The sequence below is a fragment of the Crinia signifera genome, chromosome 2 (assembly GCF_055691185.1).
Source record: "Crinia signifera chromosome 2, ASM5569118v1, whole genome shotgun sequence".
NCBI lineage: Eukaryota > Metazoa > Chordata > Amphibia > Anura > Myobatrachidae > Crinia > Crinia signifera.
Genome location: NC_139218.1, coordinates 360,445,671 through 360,467,965, shown reverse-complemented (window position 1 = coordinate 360,467,965; position 22,295 = coordinate 360,445,671). Strand labels below are relative to the sequence as shown.

Below are 22,295 nucleotides of genomic sequence, written 5' to 3'. Positions count from 1 at the left end.
AGCACACATGGAGGAACCGCAGGTATTATACACATCACATGGTGGCACCCCTGGAATTATTCATCACACTTTGCAGCACCCCTGCAGCAAAATAAAAAAATACATATTTTTAATTTTTTATATTAGCTCCTTAGTAGTCCCCAACAGCAATCCTCAAGATTAGTGGGTACCCCTTAGTATTCCCCCATAGTAGTCCCCAATAGTAATTCACCTTATACCCCTCACACCAAAAATGCAGAGACCAACCCGGGAATTAAATTCCAGGGACATTCCCGGGTTAGGACCCATTAACACATGCTTTTGAAGCAGGGAAAACCCGGGTCGGCACCTTTCATACTGAACCTGGGATGACCCTGCATTTCTATGAGAATATCATTGAAAATGGCCTTTTTTAGGCTCACAAAGATGAGGTAATTAGGGGGAGGGGTAAAGGGAGAGAGGGCGGGCCTTTGCAGACATTGCAGGGGTGAATTGCTGGGGTCTGTTGTGCCACAGAGCTTGCACAGTGTCTTCCTGTATGTGGTGTGATTGCCAATGCAGGCATTCTTGGCTTTCAGGGGGTTAAAACTCACTGCTGGGGTCTGTGGTGCCACAGAACATGCACAGTGTCTCCCTGCACGCTGTATGCTGCCTCTGGGCATGTCTGTGAGCGTCCACCACAACAGGAAGTTGCCCTGCTTGACAAGCAGCATTAGCAGAGGCAACACGGGAAGGAGGGACATGTCCCTACACCTTTCACACCAGCCAGTAGTCCGGGAGGGACCCGGGAGCAACCCACCTACCTAGCATGGTTGAAATGCCGGCAAATTAACCCTGGAATTTGTCCCTGGAACCTTTCACACCAGCGCTAGTCCCGGACCCAACCCGGGAATTTAGGCTGGTGTGAAAGGGGTATTAGTAGCCCCCAATAGTAGTCCCCCATCGCTGCCCCCCCCGCTTCCCTCCACAGCCCTAACTACATGTCTGTGCTGTCTGCAATCACAGCCAGAATGAAAATGGTGCCAATCACCGGGACCTATATAGGGTCCGGGTATAACATGGTGTATACATATATGAGGATCATATTTGGCCAAACTAATGAGCACATTCACCACATGTTTTTAATCAATATAGGTTCCTGCATTGCTGTCTACTTATTAGAATGGGCACAAGACTCCTCCTTGTCCTGGGCTCCTCTCCACCTTTCATTGCTCCTCTCCACCTTTTCAGGTTGACTCTGCTAATGGACAAATCCATGCTGAACTGCAGGTGAGGCTGAGGTAACATGCGCAGAGAGAGTTAGATTTGGGTGGGGTGTGTACTTGAAACTGATATCTATATTGCAGTGTAAGAATAAAACAGCCAGTATTTACGCTGCACAGAGACAAAATAACTCACCCAAATCTAACTCTCTCTGTACGTGTTACATCTGCCCCACCTGCAGAGCACATGGTTTTGTACATTAGCAGACCAGGTATGTTTTGCGAGTGAACCTGAATCATCTCCCAAATGTGGTTTGCGAGCCAACCTGAATAACCCCCATTGTTTTGACACAGCTCAGTTAATTCCCTTTTCCAAAGTGTATCCTGAATGACTGGAACTGTAGAAATAGTTGAATTGACACTAGTCTACAGCTCAGTTGTTTCAATATTCTATTGTATCCTAAATGGGTATAATACATCTACCAGCCAATCAGCTCCTAACTGTCATGTTACAGGCTGGGTTTGTCATGTCATTTTAGGCACTGACCTTTGGATGCTTTTTGCCCCATTTACTTATGTTCAATGTTGGGCAGTCAATGAAATGCCCAACTAGAAGTCAGGGTTTCCACCTCATGTCATACAGGACTGACATCACTAGTGTATAACAAAGTCCCAGTAAGAAACCAGCATTAAACCTGTTTGCAAGCCTCAGGACATATATCTCTGGATGTACCAAAGTAGTTAAGAGCATCTGTCGTGCAGCCAGGTAATGATTGATGTGATAGCTGTCACTACGTGACCCACCCCAACAGGGTGCTGTTAATTATTCAGATGTTAATCCTTGCCTTAATCCACTGACGAAAGCTCTGGGTGAAACGTTCCCATCCATAGCTGTGAACCAATTAAATATCAGTGTTCAGCACTGCTGTTAGCCTAATGATAGCTACGTTATCTGATTGCATATTTGTCACGGCCCATGTGTTCTACTGTACTGTTTAACCAAATTAGCTATCATTTGCTGGTGACACGTAATACAGTTAGTTTAGCAGGTTTGTCAAGCGCTCACCCAAATGATAGTATGGTGCTGTAAGAAAGAGTAGGAGAATGGAAATGTAAAGTAAAATAGTGTTTATTAATCTAAATAAATGATGTACAAAACTCAATGCCTGGAGTCGTACTCTACTGTTCTGTTGTAAAAGTTTGAATGGTATGATAAAGGCAATGACCTTCGGACAATAACCAGTCTCTAATGAACTGAGGGATTGAGATTCAGGAAATGAGCGGAAGGATACTGTAAAGACTTGCTGCTTGTGGTGTGAAAGACAATAGGAGGACACTGAAAGACTTGGTGACTGTGACCTGAAGATGAAACGAGGACACTGAAAGACTTGGTAACTGGCTTGTAGGTAAACTGTGGACACTAAAAGACTTGATGGCTGTGGAAGATGAACTGAGGACACTAAACGACTTGGTAACGGGCTTGTAGATAAACTGTGGACATTGAAAGACTTGACACTGCGTTTTGGAGATAGAGGGTGACATTCTATGGGATGAGATCTGCTTTTTTTGGCGTTAATTAGACCACAAAATGGCGATATCGCATTTTTCCCTGAAATCGCCAATTTAATGGTATGCGCTAAGGGGCTGAAATCGCATAATATGTGCGTTAAGGTATGCGGACCAAAAGTGCGAGATTATTTCGCATTTATATCGCATCCAGATGTTTTCGTATAGGAAAGTATACAAATCGCTTATTTAATGCAATGCGTTTTCGCAAATCGCACTTTTTAGGTGTCTAATTATCGCACTTATTTCAGACCAGGTTCTGTTTGGCGAATTTGCACAGAACTCATTTTGGTCAAGTGCACACATGGTTAATGTCATCACAGGTGCCCTCATTTTCACTCACAAACACCCCTACATAAACCCCAACAGCATTTAGGACACCTGTGAGGGTTTGAAACATGGAGATTTTGCAGAGTGGTTTGGAGTTGATGATTTGTGATGTGGCCCATTTGGAGGAGCTGCGCAGGAGGGAGGAAGCTGCACACCAGATCCAGGTAGCCCCCCGACTACTGCGTACCCCACGTATGTATCGTGCTCGGCTCTACCTGGACTCCCTCTCGGATCAGCAGGTTGTGGGGATGTTTAGGCTGAACCGCATTAACCTGTTGGACTTATATGAGCAGGTGAGAGAGGATTTGGACCCTTTTGGGGAAGGCAACTATGCAGTGTCTGGGCTGCACAAATTAATGTGTGCCCTCTACTTTGATAAAGCTGCAGGACGCAGTGAAACGCGTTAGGTGATTTGCTACCCCCATCCCAGCCTCAGGACGGTTTGTGAGATTGACTTCATTGTGGACATTTGTCACATCTGCTTATCTGGATATCTTATTACAAGGCGGACACCGTGCTCCCAGTTACCACTGGTTACCAACATCTACACCAGTGAGGCCACCCCTGGGTCACGGAAGCCACACTCCTACAACTCTGGAACTTCAAATTGTTATATCGCTACAATATCATCCCTCTGGTGTTGGAGACACGTTCCATCTGTCTCACACCTCATCACAGAGGCTAACTCCATCCAGCGATCACTGACCCCTCCAGCGGCACGACAAACAGCCGCATCTATCGTGAGGATATACCCAGCTTCCATCATCAAAATATTGTTCCACAAAGATCCAGATACGTCTAAATTGGTAAAGTGCACTTACCCGTTTTCCCACAAGTCAAGTGACTACATTATCTGCTCACAAATACATGTCCTTTGAGACGGGATATTTCTTTATTAACTTTATTTCCATTAATTCCAGTTTACTTTTTTTCCCCACCTTTTCCATTTTAATATTTTTATTATGATCATTTGTTCATGATTGTACTATTGTATTGTGTGTGTATATATGCATTTTTAAACCAGTAAAAAGATTTATACATTTGTAAACAAATTTTGTTTTCATTCATTGATTGAAGCGCTGCCTAAACTCACCTTGTGTGAGTATTTCTCCCTCTACTATTTGGCCACAGGCTCCACTCAGTCTGTGACCTCATGGGCCTTGGGGGTATCACAGGCCACTTTCTCTAAGCATTTCACTCAAGTGTTACTTGCTTTAAAGAAGTTGTGGCGGACATACATCAGATTCCCCAGTTCTGAGCAGGAGTGGCAGGACCACAAGTTGGCTTTCTATAGACTCTCAGCATTCCCTCGCGTGCTGGGAGCTATAGACTGCACACACATTGGGATTAGGGCACCGCACGTGCGGGGACACGTCTACATCAATAGGCGTGGGCGGCACTCCCTGAACGTGCAGGTTGTATCCAATGCAAATTTGAAAATCCTGAGTGTTGTTGCAGGCTTTCCGGGAAACTGCCATGACGCCTATATTCTGAGACACTCAGCCCTCTGGAACAGATTTACCAATCACCAAATGCCAGAGGGCTGGCTACTAGGTAAGTACCTTTTAACATAATACCCTGTCTGTCCCTAATTGTACCTGCTGCAATGTGTGTGTTTCCTCTTTCACAAGCATATTGCTCTTCTACCATTGTGTCCTGTTTGAAAGCAACACATACATTACCATATAAGGCAATCACTTCCTATCTGTGTTTTAGGTGACTCAGGATATGGTTGTGTTTCCTGGCTCATGACACCTTTGCGCACCCCAGAGGGCCCTGCACAGCACCGGTATAATGAAGCCCACATTGCAACCCGCAATGTGGTGGAGCGCACATTTGGCTTCCGGTGTTTGGACAGGTCGTCAGGTACACTGCTTTACCACCCTGGCAAAGTAGTCATGATTATCCAGGCTTGCTGCATGCTGCACAACATAGCCCTGTCCCAACCTGCCTATGTGGAGGAGGAGCATGCAGCAGTCGTTGAGGAAGCCCAACCTACCACACCTCCGGTAGTGAGGGGTACGCAGAGGGGGAATCTGGTGCGCACACACATCATCAGCCGATACTTTTCTGGTAAGCACATGTGCCCTGTACTGCAAAATGTACCTGTGCTGTAAGTGTACTCATTAACTAATGTGTGACCAATACCATCTGCTTCCACCCACATTTAGCCTAATACACAGAGCCCAACGGATGCAGATGGTGGTGCTGACCTATCCCTTGCTGATATCTAGCTTGTAAGTACTTTTCAGACATGTATGAATGATGTATGCAGTCAAACATGTCTCACTGGTGGTGTGGAACTACACGTGCCAGCATGCCCTGACACACTCTAAGCATTACAGTCCAAACCATGAGTGTCAGAGCCTGCTGGAATATGTAGATGCACAACCTTTGCCAGCCAAGGAGATACCCCACACTACTTTAGTGCAATCCCATTGTCATATACCATTGCAATATTTTAGACTGCACACAATAATTGCTTAAAAAATAATACACAAACACAATGGTATGCGGCTGGACATTTTTACTTCTGTCTACTTTGTCAGACGCAATCTGCATTTTGAAAAATAACAACTCTGGGGGCATGTTACAAGATGATTGGGAATGGGAAAAATAATGAAACATATGTAGGAGCTACCTTCTCCCAGCATCAGGCACCCCTACACCACTTCTAGACCCTGTACCAAGCCCACCACGGGTCCTAACACTCCGACGGGGTGGGGAAGTGGGGGAGCCACTTATTGGGGTGCTGGATACACTGCTGAGGGTGGATGCTGTGCCACCTCCCACATTGGCTTCCAGCTGCTGGATTTGGGCCTGCATAGCTAGTAAGGCATTAGTCTGCGCTGTGCATGATTGGGTGAGTGCAGCAATACTTTGCGCCAGGCTGCCAATATGCCTATTCTGCTCCCTTACAGCAGCAGTTAGCTCAACAAGACGGGTGTCAATGCTGTTAGCAATGCGCACATGAGTGCCTACACCTACCCGTACACTACGTGCCATTTTCCGTAACTGAAGGAAGGTGTCACGCATGTACCCCTGGATATTACCTATTTGGAGGCTTTGGGAGGCCATGAATTCTATCTGTTTTTCCTTGAAATTAACCAAGGAGTTAGCTACTTGGGAAGCCGAAGCGGCTGTATGGGGTGTGTTGGTGGGTGGGGGTGGGTTGGGAGACACCCCACTTTGGGGAAGATCACTCTGTGACGAGGTCTGTATTTCTTCCTCTGCCGCAAAGGTGTCGACTGGTTCAAGAATGATGTCCATTTCGTCTAGCACCATCATTGAAGAATCTGTTTGGTTTGACCCTAGTTGTATAGCACCTGTGGATACAGAGAAGAGGTAAGTACTCATGCATATATAGGCCACACTGTCCTCTATACTGTTTTACATAGGGCTTGAGATGCTGGACGCAAATACCTAGGGGTGTTATGTACTTACACATGTACCCCGATACAGCATGTAACATTCACATTAATAATATGTCACATGCGTAGCTCAGATGACATTCATTTCCGTTGCAATGTAGCAACAGGAGTTGAATGTGGTATGAGATATTGTTGAGGTGACATGGGTGTGTGTACTGTATGTGTAATGGTGTGTTTTTTGTTCATTTACCTGCTTCCGCAGATTCTGCAGCAACGGGCCTTCTGGTCTTGGATGCGTGAGCACTTCGGGATTGACAATCTGTAGAAGGAAAGATGGGCAGGCATTATGGACCATGCAATGGGGAAGCATTTTGTGCAAACAGGCATTGAGATGACAATAATGGACAATACCCTTTGGACAAGGACTGCTTTATATCTTTGGCACCATTTTGTTTTGGAACCCACAGATTTTTCTGTGACATTAATAATATTACACTATTGTACACATGACAACTATTGTATAATCTTTGCTATGTAGGCATGGCAGCTAAACCACCAGTACACCTCTGGGTTTTTGTCCACATACATGTTAGGCTGCTAGAAAGAATGTTACAGTGTTAATCAATGTGAGCAGTTGTGGAACTACAAGGCCCAGCATTATCAGCAATTTTAAAGGAGTAGCAGGCAATTTCTTGTGCATGACCTTGCTGGGCTATGTAGTTCCACAGCAGCACTTTACTTAGCATAACAATACAAGTGAACATTATAGTTATAATACATTAGCATGTATGTTTAGGATTGCATGTGGTCACACTTACCAGCTCTAGATGGCGTTTGTGGCCTATCGGTATCCGCCACGTGCATGCCAGGCAGGACCTCAGGGGGGATGATGCGCTTCAGCTTCACCTCATACGAATTGTAGCACACAGTGGTGGGGCTTCCTCCTCCAGTCTTGGTGGCCTCCTCCAACTCCATGGCCATTTTATTCTTCAACTGCCTTTTGATGTCGTTGAATCTCTTTTTCACATTGCGGACCAGGCGCTTGTGCTGACTCACAGCGTTCACCGCCTGGGTGATGTCCTTCCACATAGCCCTTTTGCGCTGTGCAGTGGTCTTGTGGTGAGATTTGCCAAGCAAACGCTCAAACACTGGCAGGATAGCCCGGACAAGTGCTGCATTTTCTTCATAGGAAAAACGCACCTTTCTGCCACTTTTGGTGCGGCCAGCTTCAACCTCCTCATTTTCAACACCAGCCATGTAGCCCTCCTCCTCCATGGCAGTGTCTTCCTCCTCCTCACCACCATCTGCCTCCACCTCTGACATGTGGCCCTCCTGCAGCTGGTGTGGGGTATGGTCAAGGTCTTGGCTGTAGGATGGGGATGCCAGCGGATCCTCCACCTCCTCCTGCTGGGGCTGGACGCCCAGGGCCTGGTGTGGGGCTGCCCTTGCTGTGGCCATGCTGCCTGCCACACTGCTGCCTCTCACACTTGTCTGGCTGCTGCCACTGGTCCCTCTGCCACTGGTCCCTCTGCCACTGCTCCCTCTGCCACTGCTTCCTCTGCCACTGCTCCCTCTGCCACTGCTCCCTCTGCCACTGCTCCCTCTGCCACTGCTCCCTCTGCCACTCCTCACTCTGCCACCAACACCTGTTCCTGAACTCACACTGCCACTGCTCCTCTCCATGCTCCTTACTTCCTATCAAAGAGTGAAATGGCGCCAATGCCCCTTTATATAGGGGGTGTGATGCATAATGGAGGGGACACAGGTGGGCCAATAGGTTGGGGGGTTCTTACTCATGCGGAGACAGTTTTGTATATCGCACTCCGGTTGGTCCAAAAATCGCACATGACCGGCGGAAGAATTCGCACTATTTTGTTACTTAAAAGCGCATCACTTCGCCGCAAATCGCACCTATTCGCACTTTTCAGCCTCCAAAACGCATCACATTAAATATGCGAATTATGACTGAAAAGTGCGATTTGTAAAAGTGCGATTTGCGGCGATGTGGTGCGCTAAAAAAACATGCGCATTTATGTGCAAGCATAGAATGTCACCCAGACTGTCAGAATCAGGGTAACCTCCAGAAGACGACCAGGCGACCACGTGGAGAACTGTGAATGGACGGTAGGCACTGCACGGCACAGGTGACTGGGACCGGACCAGTATAGCGAGAGTTAATCTCAGGAGCTCAGGACTGAAGCACTTAACACAGGTAAGTAACAAGAAGTACTGGCGCTGAGGCTGAAAACCTGATCCCTTTTAAGGGAGAGAACTGAACCATTAGAGCGGGGGACTCAGGAGAATTGGTCTGATCCGGTCTCCCCCTGCACAGAGGACACCTGCTGAAACCATAGTCAGCCGCATCTAGCACAAGCCATCAGCACCTGTTCAGGAACACCAGCAAGATGGTGGCTGCCGCTACACCTAACACTCAGCCTGCTGCCCCCTCCTGAGATGCCACCATGTCAGTCACGTCTTGCAATACCGCCTGCCACCATGCACACCCCACCGGACGCTCCCCGCTCCGGAGGTAAGCCTTTGATATGTGACAGTGTCCCCAAAGGATCTGCTGTTGGGCATCTCCTATTCTCCCTCAGTGCGTCCTCGTTAGGTGATTTTGTCAACTCTTTTGACCTCCAGTCAATCGACAACAGTTTTTAAATTGTACAAGCCTTTAGTGCATCCTGGCTTGTTGACCATGCTGTCATATCTACAATACCAGTCTACCATTATAGGCACCAGGGCAGGATTGTCTGATGAAGACCACCATTTCATTAGACTCTGCTCCTGATAATGCAAATCCTACAGTACATAGTTTAGTAATACCCCATTTACACCAAGTCGCACTCGGGTTTTTGGACCCAGCTTCAACATCGGTGTGACCCGGCATTTGGTCCATTTTACACTGGCGGCTGCCCCTCCTGCACACCCCCCCCCCCCCCGGCAGAGGCGGTTCCCACAACATCTCCAAGCTCTGGGACCGCCGATCGTTGCACCGGGCCCCGCGGATCATCGCGCTGGGGGCAAGACCAGCACCAAGGTAAGCTGCTGGGCTGCCCCCAGCCCCTGTGCACCCCCCCAGCCCTCATCCGGGTGGTGAATGGATGCCGCACACAGGCACAGCGGAGGCCACCGTCCTACCTGCGGACGCTGTGGTCTGCAGGTTGGGATTCCCCCATTGATGTAAATGGGAGCTGGTTCGGATGACCCAGCGTACCCGTTTACGCTGCCTTCTACCCAGGTCCTAGCCGTGTTCTTCCCAGGTCAGGACCTGGGTAGAAGTCCTGTGTAAAGGGACACGGCTTGACCCATTTACACCGCCGCTGACCCGGGTCTGACCCACCACTGACCCGGGTTTTTGCGGCGGTGTAAAAGGGATACAACAATAGTATAGAATATATTTGATAGCCACCAGGTGCAATTCACAAGGAGGTTTAAAACAAGTGACATCAATTTATATTATTCTATCCCAAAAAAAGACAAAACAGTTATTTTTTGAAGATAATAAGGTAGCCACACTCATCTCTCCTGACAAGTATAATTTCTGGTGAAGCTTGTAATGATACAAAAGTTACGTTAGAACTTAAGAGTGCATTATACCGTTGTCCCAATGGATCATCCAGAGACAGACACAAGAAAGAAAAACTGCATCGGAAGCTTGTAAGCTTACGAGCAGGGCCCTCCTACCTTTGAAATGTCTATAAATACCCAGTTTGTTGTATCCCCGTTTACAATTGTGAAGCGCAACATAATTTGCTGTGCTATATAATAAAATGTTAATAAACAAACAAGCTCAGAACATACAAATAGTACTGTACTTATAGAAAGAAATTCTCAGGATGTCCCTTCACCCTCTGTTTCCTATGTCAGAAAGGATGAAAGGTCAGATAGGTGTACAAGCTGCACACAGTAAATAGAATAATTAAGAACACAAAAGAAGTGTCTCCATGTTGTGTGCTCACCTGTCATCACCTGTGTTATGCTGGGTACACACCTATAGATTTATCTGTCCTATCTGTCTGGCGTGAACAAAAATCTTGTAATGAATGAAAGCATCTGGCAATCAATCATTTGCTCCCAAACACTGGCAAAGGGACAAAAACAAATATTTGGACTCATCTGTTAGACCAAATTTATTTTAAGCAATATGTCTGAATGACCATTGTCATATGCTCCCACACATTACCAGATTTTTGTTTCCACCAGACAGATTGGACATATATATCTATAGGTGTGTACCCAGCATTTGGTAGATGAATTCATGCTTCTTGCCAGTGACAGGCTGAGCAGGGCAATATATGAAACCACTGGAGGATATATGTAATACGCAGATAATACAAATATGGTGTCAGCACAGCAGCTGTTACCCTTATGAGGAAAATTATACTTTCCAAAGCGGGTGAATGACTAACGTGAAGATGATTCAGTGCTCGCCACTCACAATATGTGATGACGTTTAGTCACGTTTTGTTTTGTGAAGATTTTCGAATTATATTTTAGTTGTCAAATTCCTCTTGCCTATTTTTTTTTTTTTTTAAATCGTCACCATTTCCTTTATCTAATGTCTAATATGTTGTCTTATGGAAATTCTGTCAGATTATAGGTAGCATTGCTGTAGAATAGATAGTGCCTAGTCTATCTGTGTTACTGGGAGACTGCCTTACAAGTCACAGACTGAGGTGGAAAACATAATGGAATAACATTTTGGAAGTGACTTGAGTCATAACTTGCCTCCAGCTCTGGATAAAATACCACTTTACTCCATAGATATGCAGATAAACCAGTGGTTTTGTTGTTAATAATGAAAGAGCACTCCTGATTGGCTGCCCATCCATAAAATAGGCAGGTTTGCCCATCAAGACTCATTGATGTTGGAGGAGGAGTGCACGGACCGCAGACAGAAGCATCTGGTGGTCCCGGCGGGCCAGCAGCAGATCAGCAACTTACCGGGCAGCAGCAGTGGCAGATACAATGGTATTGGGGAGGGGGCGCACAAATTTTACTGGCCAGGGGTCACACAAATTTTAGTTATGCTACTGGTTTAACGGGCAGATTTATCACCATCTGCATCCTCAGATGTGCTGTGATAATTTCGGCCCAATCTGCAATGCTATAATTGATTACATTATACAGATGTATTAATTATTGTATGCAGGGACAGAGCTTGCGAGAAAGCTCAGTGCGCTAAGACGGCCCTGCCTGTATGAAGAGTGAGCAGGGGGAAGGAGCGGGTGCCGCAGCTGAAGGAGTGGGGTGTGAGGAGGGAGTAAGCAGGGGAAGGCTGTGTGTGGAGGGGGGACGCTGATGAGAGAGGGGATGGGGGGTACCATGGATGCGGAGGTGGTGCTGTGGATGGGGAGGGGTGGTGGTGAAGAGATAGTGAGCAGGGAAAGGCAGATTGTGAGGGAGGGAGGCAGATGGGGCAGCAGATGGGAAAGGGGGATGTGACTAGGAGAAGGCAACCTGTGTGGGGAGAGGGGGGTGCCGCGGATGAGGGAGGGGAGATTTGGGGTGCCACAGATAGGGGAGGGGGTGCTGCGGATGGGGAAGAGGAGAACGTGAAAGCAAGACTCTGTAATATAAATAAGAAAATCTGCATACAGAGTTTACCCTGTTCTGTCTCTGGGGCGCTAGTCATGGTGTCTAGATGCCAGGGCTGGTGGAGCTTCCTGTTGCACATTAGCAGCACGGGCACCTCAAAGAGCCTCTGTAGCTGCCAGTGGCACACTTTGTAAAGCACATGGTGAGTGATGTGATATGGAGGCAGGGCCACTTGCTGTGCTCCTTCCTATAGGCTCCTAGTAGCTACCCTTTAAAGCCCCGACCCTGTTAATTCCACTCTATATATTTATAGGGAGATGCATGTCAATTTGTGGGGCAGCGGGATAACTGGGCAAAAAAATGTGAGCTTTGGCAAGTCTGACACAGCAGAGTAACAAAGCAGGGAGAATGCCTACACGGCCTGGCACCTCCCTGCATTACAGGTTCTGCTGAGTGGGTAGCGCTGGCCCTGGGAAAAATCATTCACCATCAAATAATTTTTTCCCGCTGCTCGCAGCGCTAAGTGTACCAGGACTGACTAGGTGCTTTGAAGGCTGTGAGGAGAAGAAAGCCGCTGATGATGTCAGCAGCCCTCCATCCCGATGGCCAGGGAATGCCTGCGGTTTCTGGGAAACACCCAGAAAATGCCAGCAGCATGCCACCAAATGGCCACCTGCTGTGAATCAAACAGCAAGAGGCTTATCAGCAGAGGCGTTCGGAGCCTGTGCTCCCACAGAGTGCTCATGCATGCACACCGAGGACCATACGCATGCGTGGATCTACGATTATCACTCGGGCAACAAATTCGTAGCCCAGAAAACAAAACTGAATTGGGCCCCAAGTCCAATGTAAAAGCAATGGATAGAGTGGTGGAAAGCACATCAACACTGGACTGTGCAAACATGTGCTTCTCTGTTAGGAAGTCATATGGGCGAGTCTGGGTTTTGCAGATGCTGGGAGAACATTTCCTGCCTGTTTCCTAACCCTCCTGTTCCAGCCTAACCCTGATGTCAACATAGAAGCTGACATTGTGAACATGTTGACATGTTGCCTGTCAACATTTTAAAAATGTTGATACCAACCATAATTGCTAACATTATTATTGTTGACCTACAGAAGGGGTGGGCAACATCCGGCCCGCGTGCCTGATGCAGCCCACGAACTGATCCTACCTGGCCCACTGCCAGGGCCGGTGTGAGGCACCGGAGCGCCCCAGGCAGGGAGGACGCCCTGGCGCTCACCCGATCCACGGGGGTTATGGGTGCTACGGTGCGGGAGGGACCTGGGCTCTGCCGCGGCACTCCACGGGTGATGGGCGGGCGGGTGGAGTAACCAATCCATTTGGGGGTAGGTGGTGTGCCAGGCGATGGGTGCTGCGATGCTCCACGGGTAGGAGGGGGCAGACGGGTTTTGCCAGGTGCAGGAAACTTACCCCTGCTGCAAGCGTCCCTGCTGCTCCAATCCTCTCTGCTGACGAAAGGGGGTGAGGTGCGAGGGTGATGCTCCGGTGGGGGGAGAGAGTTGTGCATGGTGCTGACCAGGGGGGGAGGGTGCTTCAAACTGCTGCCCTCCAGTGGCCGGCGCCCTAGGCAAATGCCTAAGGCTGCCTAGTGGTGGTGCCGGCCCTGCCCATTTCCCCCAACCAGGTAGCAATGTCAATCGGCCCAATGCGGCTTGTCATTGCGCTGTAGCATGCAAACTGCTGAAGAAACCTTGTTCTCGTCAGTTGGGAGGTTGGCCGGGATTTAATTTGTGATTAAGGGTGGAGCCACAGTGCGGGAGAGGATCACAGTGGCACACCAGTTACAGTCCACTCTTGTGCCTTGGCTCTGCTCCCACACTGCCCAGTGTCTGACAGGAGATCCCAGCTGGCTGCCCCAGTAATTCCTCAGTGTTTTTTTATCCTGCCACTCACAGTTGTAATTGGCAATTTTGTACCAGTTGTAGGAGATTAATTGCTGCCACCACTATACTCCTTTACTAGCCCCTTGCTTACATATGAATGTGTGTGTGGGGCTTCAAAAACCTCTTTCCTGGTGACTGTAGGCTTGTTTCTCCTGACTGTATACTTTTGGCCTTCAGTCAGATTGCAGACTCAGTGCGCAGGGGTTAAATGTATGACATCAAGCTAACAAGGTAGTGTTATATATGCTCTGCAGGGCACAGGATTGCGGCAGATATTAAGCGGGTGTGGTATATGATCCCGACAGTCGGGATCCCGACTGTCATTATCCCGACTGGCCAGACTCAGACAGCGGGGCAAGCACAACAAAGCCGCTTGCGGGCTCTCTGCGCTCACCATGATCCCCCACGAGGGAGAATAGCAGGTGGCTGTCGGGACCCCGAGTGTCGGGGTTTTGACAGTCGGGATCCCGACGTCGGGGTAATGACTGTCGGGATCCCGACTGTCGGGAAACTGTCCGGCAACCCATATTAAAAATTGTACTGGATTTTTTTTGTATTACTGGATTATATGATGTGAATTTTGGCTCATACTGTGTGGCATAATGTTAATTTTGGCTCAATGTGCATTTTGGATCATTCTGTGTGGCATAACGTAAATTTTGACTTATTCCATGTGAATTTTGGCTTATTGCGTGTGGCATAATGTGATTTTGGTTTATTCCTTGTGGCATAATGTGTATAGGGCAAGTATAAGGGGGTCTTCTATTGTATTGCATAATATGTATAAGGGGTATATGCTGTGGTACACTACACTCAAGGACACTCCCCATTTGAGTGGATACTCCCCCTTTTTGAGTTACCACATCCCCTTTTCTGGAGCGTGGCCCTCGAATATTTACTGGAAGTGTCATGTGGCCCCCCCAGCTGAAATAATTGTCCACCCCTGACGTACAGTAATAGCTGTCTCCTCTCCGCTATATAATGAGGTGCCCAGGAAATTCCTCATATTTTGTTTAGCACTAAAGTTAATGCTCACTAATAATAGTGGCATACAAAGATGGTACAAATGTTACTTTTAATAAACCTAAACTCACACCATCTTTTTGCATTAAGGATATGCAGTCAATTTACCAACAAATGTTTGACCGATGGTCATTATAACGACACCCATTGGTCGGCAGTCAAAATACCGACACGGTCAATATACCGACATTCATTATACCGACATGTTCAATTAACTGACATGGTAAAAATACTGACATTTAACATGACAACAAGTCAACATGTCCATATGAGGTTTTTTTTAAAAATTGCCCCAAAACTTACTTTTTCATACTTTACCATCCCAGTGGACCGGGAATATAATAGTGTTCCGTGCGAAGCGAGCCATGCGAGGGGATGCAGTACACTTAAACGGCGTCGACCTGTCGGCATATATATTTAAATATCTGTATTTTGACCATGTCTGTTTTGGTATGGTATAATGACCATTCTGTCAAATGTCCATCGGCAAATCATACTGAACTCGCACTGAGAATGCTAAGGAAATAACAAGCCCTGTAAGTAAAAAGTAACGACTAATATCCTCTAGATGGCGCCCATAACCTTGTTTTGTTATGAGGAAGCAACTGAGGAACAGCTCTACCTAGAGAGCGCAATCATTAATTTTTTTAAAATAATGCGACACTCCCTGTGTGAACGCCACTTAACATCTTTAAGTGCAGACGTGTACTGCAACATCTGAGAGGCGTGTTCTGCAAATTATTTACATTCAAAATCTAAATGATCCCCAGAGCAGTTAGTAAGATCTACTGCACTTGTCTAAGAAACTCACTGATGCGTTTTTCAAGCTTGTTTTACAAGTGGTTCCATATAAGTGGCCATAATAAACAGTATATAAAATGCATGTAGCCACATGGATTCTTGTGCCTTATCACCAATGCAGGGAAATGGCACTGATACTCCAATTTGAATGTACGGTATATCTCTTTTTTTTTCTCCAAAGAATAAAACCGCTATATAATGGGGTAAGATGCAATCAGAGAGATTGCTAGACTCTCCAGGGGAACAGGGAGACATTGGCAAGTATGCTGCAGGGATGTGAAGCCAGGGCCGGCGCCACCACTAGGCAGCTCTAGGCATTTGCCTAGGGCGCCGGCCACTGGAGGGCAGTAGTCCGGAGCTGGGAACCCCCCTGAATGGGGGGGGTTCCCAGCAACCTCGTCGGCTGCCGATGCATCACACCCTCCCACTGTCACTTCTGACAACCCACCCGCCCAACACCGCTGTGGAGAGACACAACAACCGGCAGGTAAGCTGCTTCCCACCCACACCCAGCAAACTCGGCAGCTGCCGCCGCACTGCTCCCGCTTCCCCCCCTCGGAGCGACCGCATCCTCCACCCCCCCTCCCGCAGCGGCTGCATCATCCACCCCCCTCCAGCAGCGGCCGCATCATCCCCCCCCCCCCCCGGTAACAGCGTGGCAGTGGGCGCCGGGGCGACCCCCCGGCCCTGTGTAAAGCAAGTACATATTAATTGTATGCTCCACTACAGTGATTAAGAGAAAAATAAGGAAATTATTTAGGATACAGAAGACATAAGATAGACTTGCAGACCTGCACGCATGGAGGGAGGACAGGCTGCCACTTTCCCCTGCTCAGCACACAGCACTGGGCAGCGTGTGCTGGGATGAAGAGAGAGGCTGCAGCAGCTGTAATGAGGGAGCGGAGCAGCGGGACTCGGCCTTACAATGCTGGTCATTCCCCTGCCTGCCCCCTTTCCTCCCCTCCTCGAGCAAACAGCTCAGTGAGTGGGAATCTCCCCAATGCCGTTTGCTCCCGGGGACTAATTGTAAGGGTCTGAATCAGCCCCAAATTTCCAGTATGGATATATTTTTTTAACCCTTTGGGTGGTTGCGCTGCCACAGCGGGCTGTCTCGGAAAATTTCCGGGCATACCACTAATATAGAATAGGTGCGCGCCAGTGGTGTCCAGGTGTGCACCACCTCTAGAGTCCCCATCTGGCCCAACCCTTCCAGCCCCCCCCCCCCCCCCCCTTCACCTTTGCTCCCCTGACCCGCCCGACAGCCGTCACTCATTTTACAGTGACGCCAGCGGCAGGCTCGGGCATGGTCGGCATGGCTCAGGCACCCGAGTCCTCCCGAGCCACCGCGAATATCCCCCAGCCTGCCGCCGACGTCACTGCTGAATGCGACAGGCGGCTTAGGCAGCTGGGACAGCGGCAGCAGGGAAGCTCCGGCGTACTAACGCCGGAGCGGAGGTGAGGGGGGGCTTCCAACTTTCTGTGGTGGGTTTTACTGGGGCAGGACAAACCTGCCCTGGTAGGTTTTTCCTGCCCCAGCAAAATACACCACTCAAGGGGTTAAATTAGGAAAGTCTTATCTGGACTCGACAGCTCATTGATGCTGCCGTCTGCTTTATTCCTCACATCTCTCTTGTAGTCCTAGTACAGTAACTCTATGTTCAAAATTTTAGTTTTTAACTTTTATTTTTCTCTGTTTTAACAACTAAAATGTTGGAAATGACATCACTTCTTCTTGTACAACTTACTTGTTTTTACTACCTGACAATTTGCACTAGTAATTTCACGATTATAAACCTAGACGCCAGGTTGTCAGATTTTCTGCACAAGAATCAGTCATTGTTCCGCACAAATCCTGCCATACCAGGCAGTAATCAGCCGTCTCATCAGCCCCGTGCTGATTTCTGCTGAGAGCGGTATCCAGTCATCTGTCATAGTCATCACTTCTGCAACATACAGTGACCTTCCCTGATGTTTATCTCCATGTTATAGATATGATTACAGGCAGGCATTCAGTCACTAGGGGGATAATTGATGTTCATCGGACATGTAGGAGCCCCAGATGTGTTCCCAAAAGATTGTCACCAGCCATAAACTGAGGAAGATGGTGTCTTAGAATATTAAGTCTGACTATTGGGTTTATACACCTATCCCCATATGTACCTCTGCCCCTTGCCCAACCAAGCATGCCTCTACCTCCTCATGTACACCTATCATCTCCTATCCCCATATGTACCTCTGCTCCTTGCCCAACCAAGTGTGCCTCTGCCTCGTCATGTACACCTATCATCTCCTATCCCCATATGTACCTCTGCCCCTTGCCCAACCAAGCATGCCTCTACCTCCTCATGTACACCTATCATCTCCTATCCCCATATGTACCTCTGCCCCTTGCCCAACCAAGCATGCCTCTACCTCCTCATGTACACTTATCATCTAATATCCCCATATGTACCTCTGCCCCTTGCCCAACCAAGTGTGCCTCTGCCTCGTCATGTACACCTATCATCTCCTATCCCCATATGTACCTCTGCCCCTTGCCCAACCAAGCATGCCTCTACCTCCTCATGTACACCTATCATCTCCTATCCCCATATGTACCTCTGCCCCTTGCCCAACCAAGCATGCCTCTACCTCCTCATGTACACTTATCATCTAATATCCCCATATGTACCTCTGCCCCTTGCCCAACCAAGTGTGCCTCTGCCTCGTCATGTACACCTATCATCTCCTATCCCCATATGTACCTCTGCCCCTTGCCCAACCAAGTGAGCCTCTACCTCCTCATGTACACCTATCATCTCCTATCCCCATATGTACCTCTGCCCCTTGCCCAACCAAGTGAGCCTCTACCTCCTCATGTACACCTATCATCTTCTATCCCCATATGTACCTCTGCCCCTTGCCCAACCAAGCATGCCTCTACCTCAGTGATTTTCAACCTTTTTCAGGTCGCGGCACACCAGACAAGACTTCAAAATTGCCAAGGCACACCAACATTTTTTAATCAGATATTCCAGATATTTTGCATACCATAATGCCAGTTACATGTTATATCACACACATTAATGGCCATTACAAGTTATGCCACACATCGTGATGCCAATTACAAGCTATGCCATATACCGCAATGGCCATTACACATTATGCCAGGACTCACCAAATTTCTTTCAAACGAGGGACAATATGGACAGTGCGCGCCGAAGGCGCGCGCCAAATTTTTTAACATAATGCCAACACACCGCACACCCATTATATAGTATACCACATGCCATAATGGCCATTACATGTTATGCCACACACCGTAATGCCCATTGCACATTTTAGTGAACTTTGTAATTCCGATTACACATAAGCCCACACATGATGCCCATGACATACTATGTAACACTCCGCAATGCCCATGACATACTATATAACACTCCGCAATGCCCATGACATACTATATAACACACCGCAATGCCCATGACATACTATATAACACACCATACACATTTGACACATAAGTGCCACTTACCTACATGCTCAATGCCAGGGGCTTCATGCTCGATGCCAAGGTGGACTGAATTTGCTCGTTGCCAAGGGGGACAGAACTGTGCAGTGGCCCACTCCTGGCTCCCGTCCGCTATTTGCAATTCAATGCACCGCCAGTAGTGTGCAGCAGGGAGGGAGGGTGGGAGCAGTAGGGTGGGAGGGTATCTGCAGTGGGGTGGGAGAGTGGCTGGGAGGGTATCTGCAGTGGGGTGGGAGGGTATCTGCAGTGGGGTGGGAGGGTGGCTGGGAGGGTATCTGCAGTGGGGTGGGAGGGTGGCTGGGAGGGTATCTGCAGTGGGGTGGGAGGGTGGCTGGGAGGGTATCTGCAGTGGGGTGGGAGGGTGGCTGGGAGGGTGGGAGGGTGGCTGGGAGGGTATCTGCAGTGGGGTGGGAGGGTGGCTGGGAGGGTATCTGCAGTGGGGTGGGAGGGTGGCTGGGAGGGTATCTGCAGTGGGCTGGGAGGGTGGCTGGGAGGGTATCTGCAGTGGGCTGGGAGGGTGGCTGGGAGGGTATCTGCAGTGGGGTGGGAGGGTGGCTGGGAGGGTATCTGCAGTGGGGTGGAAGGGTGGCTGGGAGGGTATCTGCAGTGGGGTGGAAGGGTGGCTGGGAGGGTATCTGCAGTGGAGTGGGAGGGTGGCTGGGTGAGTGCAGGAGGGTGGGAGAGTGGGTGGGAGTACACCATAGCCAGCCGATGGTTAGCCGGCCCGCTCACCTCACTCCCCCCCACCTCCTCCTCCCAGTGTGCGTCCGTGTGCAAACCCCCCTCCTGCCTCTGCTTACACGCCGACGACCCCTCCCCCCTGTCAGTGTGCGTCCAGTGTGCCGCTCACGGCTCCCCCGCTATGTACGGGAGAGAGACGTGCTGTGCTGATATGTAATATTCATATCTCCCGCTGCTGGACCACTAGCAAATGGGCGCTCGCGGTCCAGCAGCCACCAGTTGATTGGCTGCTGGACCGCAAGCGCCCATTGGCTAGTGGTCCAGCGGGATATATGATTATTGCATAGCAGCACAGCACGTCTCTCGAGTCCCGGACAGTGCACAGCGGGGGAGCCGTGAGCGGGCGGGCAGTGCGCACATGGACGCACACTGACAGGGGGGGGCGGATGATGCCGAGCCGCCTGCCCGTCCCCCCTGTCAAATAGAAACTCCGCTGGTGTGTCGCCGTGACCCGAGGCATGGCGGCACACCTGTCAGCTGGCCGCGGCACACTAGTGTGCCGCGGCACACCGGTTGAAAATCACTGCTCTACCTCCTCATGTACACCTATCATCTCCTATTCCCATATGTACCTCTGCCCCTTGCCCAACCAAGCATGCCTCTACCTCATGTACACCTATCATCTCCTATCCCCATATGTACCTATGTACCTCTGCCCCTTGCCCAACCAAGCATGCCTCTACCTCCTCATGTACACTTATCTCCTATCCCCATATGTACCTCTGCCCCCTGCCTCACCAGCGTGCCCCTGTGACTCAATACATCTGCCCAAATCTTTACTAATACCCCTCTCACACCAAGAATAAAATTACCGGGTTAAAGCTTTTCAACCCGGTAATTTGCTGAATAATCTGGGTTTTTCAGTGGTGTGAAAGGGTCAACACGGGTCTTAAATGCCGGCACTCCGTCGCTACTCTTGACCAGGGCCAGAGTGCCGGGATTTAAGACCCGGGTTGACCCTTTCACACCACCGAAAAACCTGGGTTCTTCAGCAAATTATCGGGTTGAAAAGCTTTAACCAGGTAATTTGCAGGTGGTGTGAATGGGGTTCGGCTCCACCCGGCAAAATGAATCGGCATTTAAAAATGCTGGGTTGTTGCCGGGGTCAACTAATCCCTACGCTGCCTCAGTACAACCGAATCCACGTGGGGTGCGAACAGGGTTGAGGGGGTACAGGCAATGATTGTTTTTTTTCCCCTAAAATTCTTTTTAAACCTGTTATTTTAGGTGATGAAATAAACATTTTTATTCTTTATTCATTTGCTGATGCTCATATTCTTATTCTAATGCTTATTTCTCACATTGTAACCAGTGGCATCTGCTGCTTACATTTAAAAAGGGGCAATGCACCTTACCCCTGTGCCCGGAGAGAAGAAAGCCTGCGTGGTGTCCCTGGCACATGTGCAATGGAGCTGGCAGGTGCCGGGACTTCCGTATGCGCACCAGGGAGACTTCCGATCATGTAGTGCACCTCCCCTGATACTCTCAGGTGTAACATACATAAACAACATACACGGACTTCATGATTTTTTAAAGATTGTGTATTTTGCCTTTCTATTCTGTGGCTCTTCCATTTTGTGTTATCTCTTTAAGATGGTTTTGGTTTATTTTTCTCACCATTCTAATGTCAACAAGTAGACACGGATGACATGTCGACATAATTAGAATGTTTTCAAAAAGCAGGTCCCAGTGGTGTGGCACTGATTTTCTTGCATTGCAAATCCAATGGTGTCTTTTGGTCCAGTTGAAAGGAAGTCCTGATGGTGAGTATATTAATATTAATCCAGCAGTCTAACTCTCCTGCCGTGGCCTATCTCTAGATATACAGCCTAATCGTAATCAGATGTCATGATGCACATGCTCAGTGGGTGCATCATACTGTGTACAGAGATGTGATCTGTGCTTAAACACCTTGCATCAACCCTTGTTTACGGGGCTTATACTGCTCCCTGAAGTGCCTCTTACACATATAATGCCCCCTGTAGTGCCGCTTACACATACATTGCCCCCCCCCCTGTAATTCCCCTTACACATATAATGCCCCCCTGTAGTGCTGCTTACACACATAATGTACCCACTAATGCCTTTTACACACATAATGCCCCCACTAGTGTCTTTTTCCTTCCAGAAAGAGTGTCAGGGAATAAGAGCACCAGGGAGAAGAGTCACAGCGTCAGGGAGAGAGAGTATCAGGGAGAGCATCAAGGAGAGAGAGAGAGGTACAGTGCCAGGGAGTGACAGCATCAGGGAAAGAGATCAGGGAGAGACAGAGAGCATCAAGGAGAGATAATGACAGCATTTAGGGAGAGGAAGAGAGCGTCAGGG

General features: G+C 48.7%; 2 protein-coding genes and 1 long non-coding RNA gene across 6 annotated transcripts in view; 1 reads left to right on the top strand and 2 right to left on the bottom strand.

Annotated features, from left to right (window-relative positions):
• ATP8A2 (ATPase phospholipid transporting 8A2) overlaps positions 1-22,295 on the bottom strand; it is a 683,532-nt gene that overhangs the window by 659,113 nt on the left and 2,124 nt on the right. The gene's annotated exons all lie outside the window — the stretch shown is intronic.
• Positions 4,972-6,798, top strand: LOC146057986 (uncharacterized). Of its 2 annotated transcripts, XR_014469808.1 has the most exons (4): positions 4,972-5,150; positions 5,249-5,314; positions 6,319-6,422; positions 6,711-6,798. It is a non-coding gene; the product is annotated as an uncharacterized LOC146057986 (long non-coding RNA). The 2 variants fall into 2 exon arrangements; XR_014469807.1 differs by having other exon boundaries at positions 4,972-5,314.
• Positions 5,662-7,679, bottom strand: LOC146057985 (uncharacterized). The gene is made up of 3 exons (XM_083169882.1): positions 7,267-7,679; positions 6,699-6,767; positions 5,662-6,403 (listed from the first exon to the last, which is right to left on the bottom strand). The coding sequence occupies exons 1-3, from the start codon at positions 7,535-7,537 to the stop codon at positions 5,715-5,717; spliced, it is 1,029 nt and encodes a 342-aa protein (XP_083026008.1). The 5' UTR covers positions 7,538-7,679; the 3' UTR covers positions 5,662-5,714.